The sequence below is a fragment of the Rhododendron vialii genome, chromosome 7a, assembly GCF_030253575.1.
Source record: "Rhododendron vialii isolate Sample 1 chromosome 7a, ASM3025357v1".
NCBI lineage: Eukaryota > Viridiplantae > Streptophyta > Magnoliopsida > Ericales > Ericaceae > Rhododendron > Rhododendron vialii.
This window is the reverse complement of record NC_080563.1, coordinates 3,765,744-3,772,242: the sequence shown is the minus strand read 5'-3', so window position 1 is coordinate 3,772,242 and position 6,499 is coordinate 3,765,744. Positions and strand designations below refer to the sequence as shown.

Here is a 6,499-nt window from a genome sequence, read left to right as displayed (position 1 = left end):
TTTTGAGAAACATAATAGAAGCACAAGGGGTGGTGTAGAGCAAGGGGTGGAATTTACCGTGTTCGTTCCCCTTGTGTTAGTCGCAGATGAATTCTACTAAGTACATAACTTAGGGTCTTTCTTCCGGGCTTCGGGACGGTCAAGCAAAGGAGGAGTTGAATCATGTCATGGTCATAGCTTGGTGGTTAGAGTAGGACGGATCCCAAGGTAGAGATCCTAGACTTCACATAGGTGGACGAATAGTAATAAAAATCAAGCGCTATTATTTACATTGCATTCTATATCTTGTTATTTGTTAATTATGAATTTCAAGTAGGCTTTAATTACTGAGTGTCAATCACTCACGATAATACGTTACCCTGATATTCAAACACCATGTATATGTTTTGAAGAAGGAGCAGAAGGGCATTATGAAGAAGTTGCAACGACGATGACCGATGAAGAGATTGTCGAACTCTGAGTTCTGTACCCTTAGTTGCTCTGTAATTTTAATTAATTAATTATTTTGAAATTGTACAATATGATATTTTGGCTTAGTACATTTGAATTTGAGATGTTGTAATGTGACTTGAATTGACGAGGCTTTTGAAACTTTAATGCCTCGAAAAGGAAAATCATATTTTAAAATTTCGTTTAAATGTTTAAATAATGTCTCTGGAATTCGGAGCGTTATGGAAACAACTACTAAAACAATCAGGAGAAACTTTTTGTATACCGGGTATACCAACACCCTTGGTATCCCCACCGGTCTATTTCTAATTTTTCGGTTATTTTCCAATCACACTTAGATGATCGACTCCGTTCCTTTTGTAGAGTTTGGCCAGAACCTTAAACATACCAAAAATCGTGTTCATCGGATTTTTGTAGATACATAATCGGCACACATAAAAATTGAAGAAAATCAAAACTTGATCCAAAACCACACTGAATCGGAACCCAATTTTTTTTTTGTTGCAATTTTCATGTGCGCCGATCATGTATCTATTAAAGTCCGATAAACACGATTTTTGATATAATTATGGTTCTCGTTGAACTCTACAAAATGAACGGAGTCGATCATCCAAGTGTGACCGGAAAATGACCAAAAAATTGAAACAGACCGAAAAAGATACCAAAGGTGTTGATTTCTCCGATATACTAAAAAGTTTCTCAACAATCAATGGGGATATGTATCTTTCAAATTTCAAATAATGACAAAAGTAAAAAGGAAATGACAAAATGACTGAACATAAATAATCTTAAAACAAGTATACAAAGAAAACGAAGAAATCACTAAATTACATGAAATGAACTGAGAATAGTCTACAACATTTAGATACAAACATCGCCCGAGACGATTTTTGAATCTTGAATTTATTTAAGAATTTCCGAAAACAGTCAAACTGCAAGGGATCCACCTTTATTTAGATATATAAAATAGTAATTATTCTTCTAGTTTTTCCATCCGAATGCTAATTCAGACAATGAGTTTGCAGAAGATCCACCTTTATTAAGCACCTTTCCAGCAGCATCCTGTAACCCATTCAATTTTTCCCGAACCTTTTTCCCTTCTTCTCCTTCCATGAGTTCTTTTACAACTCTTGCAATCTCTTCTCTTTCCACGTTTCCAATGTCATTCGCCTTAGGTCTGAGTGCCACGTGCAAGTCCTCATTTAACATCACAGCATTCATCTTCTGTTCCGCGTATAGCGGCCAGGCGATCAGAGGCACACCATAAACAACACTCTCAAGCGTTGAATTCCAGCCGCAATGAGTTAAAAATCCACCCGTGGAACCATGGCGGAGCACTTCAATTTGCGGGGCCCATGACGACACCACTAAACCTTGCCCTTCGGTCCTCTCCAAGAACCCTTTTGGCAAGAAACCCAAAGGGTCTGTTTGGCTTTGGGCATCGAAGAAGGCTGCGTCGGACTTGTCACTTGGACTTCTCGCAACCCACAAAAACTTTTGCCCACTCATTTCCAACCCTAAGGCTAGCTCATTGATCTGATCATGAGAGAGGGTTCCACCACTTCCAAACGAGACAAATAGAACAGACTGACTTGGCTGATCATCCAACCATTTCAAACACTCGGGCCGATCTAACCCATCACTCGAACCTGTTTGTATAAGTGGTCCAATCGGGTAAACTGGCGGCTTACCCGGTTCTTCCACTTGTAAAGCTTTTATGGCTCCCTCTTCCAAGTCCAAGAAGCTATTGATAATTATGCCCTCGGATGAAGTGATCCGTGACACATTTTCAAGTAGCTTCTTATACGCAACGTGAGACCGGTCTTGAACCGGGTCTGGGAGATCCCTACCGTGAACCGGTACACAACCGGGTAATTTCAAGGGTTCAGGCAAGTCTCTATACTCGCACGCAAACATTTTGTCAAGCTTTGGCAAGTGAAGGAAAAACAAAAGTGCCATGGCCGAGGAAGGGAAAAATATGTACGGAGCAACATCAATTTCCTCGGCCACATCAAAGGCGTCGAGTCCGAATGGATCAACGAAAAGGGCCACAAGCTGATTTGTGGAGGTTAACAATTTTAAAGTGTCACGAAGGGAGGGGATAGAGAGGGACACGGTGATGAAAATTTGGGATTCGGCATTTGTGAGGTTTTCGGGCAAGTGGACGGGTGGAAGGAAGACGTGGTTGATGTTTTTGGGGAGGGATTCGAGGATGGAGATTTGGGATTGTGGCGGCAGTCCGGTGGTGGGGATGATGAGGGTGGAGGAGATGTGGTGGTGGTGGAAGAGTTGCTTGGCGAATTCCACAAGTGGGATTAGGTGGCCCATCCCTGGGCTAGGTAGAAGTGCTACATGGGGTGTTCGATCCATTTTGCTTGAAATCATGCACGTAGTTAGCACGCTGTTTTTTTTATGCGTATGGGATAAGGATATGCTTGACTGGGTCGGTTCTTATATAGACCAAAGGCCAAAGGGGGAGAGATGTATTGGGAAGGTGCAAAGGGGTCTAATTTTGATTTTCAGATTCTTTGACCGGCCGAATACATTTCTCATCACCTTTGCTTTGGTTTTAATTTGGTTTTCTGTAAGTCGTGGCAGGATTCGTTTTCAGAAAATCTAAGGTTCCCGACGGAGGGATTCCGACCGGATTTCTTATGGCGCGCTGGGCTCACTCCGGCTACCGGACAGCTGATCCGAACCGTTCAAAAATTCTAAAAAAAAAAACCGAGTGACCTTACGCGAGAATCAACGACATCCGACGTGTGTAGGTGGCCAATTCAAACACTTCATTTTTGTGTGTATATAACCCGTCGGGAACTGCAGCACCTCTCGTTGGTTTTGCAGAACTTGTCGAGACGTCAGGACACTTAAATTATTAAAGAAAGAGTCCGATTTGAATTTTGATGGTATGATGCAAGTGAAAACGTTTAACAATCTTGAATTGGTCAAAGAGTTAGGGACATGTTGTCTGTATCTATACAAAATAGTAGTATAATCTACCGCATGACTAATACTCCCTGTTCTTTTTTAAATGTCTCATTTTCGTAACTCTAATTTATTAAAAAAATATTATTATTATACATTTCATATTAATTTTTACCTCTACTTTCTCTATTTACCCTCTATAGAAATATCATCATTATACTTTTACTTACTAACATTTTAAAATAGAATCTACTTTTAGGGACAAAATGAAAAATATACCAATTTTTATCCACTAACTTTACAAAATAGACACTTATTAAGGGACAATCCAAAATGAAATACTGGACTTTAAAAAAGAGACAGAGGGAGTAATTTTTATTACCCAAGAATATTGCTGATAGCTCCTATTTTCGGGGCAATTTATGCACGTGTCGACTAATTCTGAAAAACTAATTTCACTGTCCACTAGCAGATGTCTCAATTAAACCCATGACAAAATTGTGTGGACTTATCCGAAAGAAGTTTTTTTAATTTTTGCTAAGTAAAAACATTAGGGTCCAAATGAGTTGATACCGTATGAAAATTTTGAAATTTGAGATCTCAGAAAAGAAGCAAAATAAGTTACAAACTTTGACCACCAGACCAATCTTTGGGGTCCATTACCTAATACTCCTTGTTAATGAATATTATCCTTAGATACTTGTGCAAAGGAATCCAAGCAAAAATTATCGCTCCTTACCTGTGATATTTAAATACCGACTGCAGTTGTAAAATATAGTAGTATATTTACTATTTAGGTTAGCTGGACCTATTATTGGTATTTTAATCAAACTTTTGCTCAACGCTTGCTCGTCTGGATTTTTAAAAGGGGAGAAACTTTATTCACGTTTTCGCGCAATTTCAATGGTCCAAAAATATTTTGAACGATCCGGGTTAAAAACAAGGGGAATTTTTAGGCCGGCCCCAAAAATTAGGTTCGGATTTACTTTAGTCCTACACAATTATTTGTATTTTTTATTCCAACCATGTCCCTTCATGCGCATCAGCACACGGAACTAGAGATCATATAGTATAGAAAAATTATCCAGTGCTCCATGAGTATTGGTGCACCATTAAAACATTGTTTAAATTTCAAAAAGTCATATCTTTTGTTGTAGATATTCATTTTTTAAAAAAATTATATTTTTGGAACCTACTCGACGGTATCTATTAAACAAGATCCATATTGAATATGAAATTATGTAAGATTAAAAAAGTACCCTTTGCTATGAGAATTTTCTATGAGAACTATTTTTATGAAAATTGTTTTTATGAGAATTGTCTCTATGAGAACAGTTTCAGACAAAAATACCCTTGACTCTGTGAACTGACTATGAGAACTGACAATTCTCATAATCAATTATATGAGAATTGGCTATGTAAACTAAAAAATACACAGTTTAAATAGTCTCACTACACACTAAAATACACAGTTCTTATAGAAACTACGTAGTTGTCATAGAAAATATACAGTTCTCATAGATAGTTATCATGGACAATACACAGTTCTCATAAAAAATACACAGTTCTTTTAGAAAAATACATAGTTCTCATAGAAAAATACAATGTTTCCGTGAAAAATACACAGTTTTCATGTATAATACACAGTTATCATAGTTTAATCAAGTTAGGCCAATGCAAAAGCTACTTTAGAGGACCGGCCTCATAATTTACACAGTTCACAATTCGCATGTACAATTAGAGGACCGGCCTCTAATTATCTATTAGTTTAATCAAATTAGGCTAATGCAAAAGCCATTTTTAAGCATTACATTTACACATAAGTCGTCATAGTTTAGGAGGATTGCCACTTTCCCCCTCTAAAGTCTAGGTTTACTATGAGAACTGTGTCTATGAGAACTAGGCACAGTTCTCATAGAAAATATATAGTTCACATAGTTATACCACATACTATTTTTATGAGAACTGTCCCTATGAAAACTGTTTTTATGAGAACTATTTCAAACAAAAATACCATTAGATATGTGAACTGATTATGAGAATTGACAATTCTCATAGTCAATTCTCATAATCAGTTCTATGAGAATTATGTGAAATGATTATGTGAATTGAAAAATACACAGTTCAAATAGTCTCACCACATACTAAAATACACAGTAATCATAGAAAATATGTAGTTGTAATAAAAAATACACAGTTCTCATGGACAATACTCAATTCTCATAGAAAATATACAGTTCTCATAGATAGTTGTCATGGACTCATACACAGTTCTCATAAAAAATGCACAGTTCTCATAGAAAAATACACAATTCTTATAGACAGTTCTCATAGAAAAATACAATGTTCCCGTAGAAAATACATAGTTCTCATCTAAAATACACAATTCTCATAGACAGTCCTCACATAAAATATACAATTCTTATAGAAAATGCACTGTTTTCATGAAAAATACATAGTTCTTATAGACAGTTCTCATGGACAAATACACAAATGTCATAAAAAATACACAATTCTCATAGGAAAAAACACAGTTCTCATAAAAAATACACACATGAACAAAAATTGAATAATTTTTCAAAGTACCAAAAAATTGAACAAAAATTAAACAAATTCGTAGCACTCAACTAAAATCTAACCAAGTGTAGTAGTAACAATAAAAAAGTAAGGCTGAAAAATAAAATATTTAAAAGAAAAGAAAATAGAGAAAATCACAATTCTTATAAAAAACACACAATTCTCATAGAAAAATACACAATTCTTATAGACAGTTTTCGTAGAAAATACACAATTATTATAGAAAATACATAGTTCTTATGGAAAATACATAGTTCTTATAGACAGTTCTCATAGAAAATACACAATTCACATAGTTATACTACACGCTAAAACACACAGTTCTCATAAAAAATACACAGTTCTTATAAAAAATATACAATTCTCAAAAAAATACACAATTCTCATAGAAAAATATGCATTTCTCATAAAAAATACACACACAAATAAATTTCACAACAAACACGATAACTTTCTCTCCAATACAGATTCCAATTTCCAAACACAATTCACATAACCCACCACATAATTTACATAGCCAAAATACACACTAAAATATACAGTTTAC

At 35.7% G+C, this 6,499-nt stretch overlaps 1 protein-coding gene across 1 annotated transcript; it reads right to left on the bottom strand.

Annotated features, from left to right (window-relative positions):
- Window positions 1–1,250: 1,250 nt before the first annotated feature.
- On the bottom strand, window positions 1,251–2,879 carry LOC131331780 (hydroquinone glucosyltransferase-like). The gene has a single exon (XM_058365698.1). It carries the CDS (start codon window positions 2,833–2,835, stop codon window positions 1,432–1,434), a length of 1,404 nt encoding a protein of 467 aa, XP_058221681.1. The 5' UTR covers window positions 2,836–2,879; the 3' UTR covers window positions 1,251–1,431.
- Window positions 2,880–6,499: the final 3,620 nt, after the last annotated feature.

Coding starts and splice junctions, on each gene's coding strand:
- LOC131331780 (XM_058365698.1), bottom strand. CDS start 2,835: ATGATTTCAAGCAAAATGGATCGAACACCCCATGTAGCACTTCTACCT.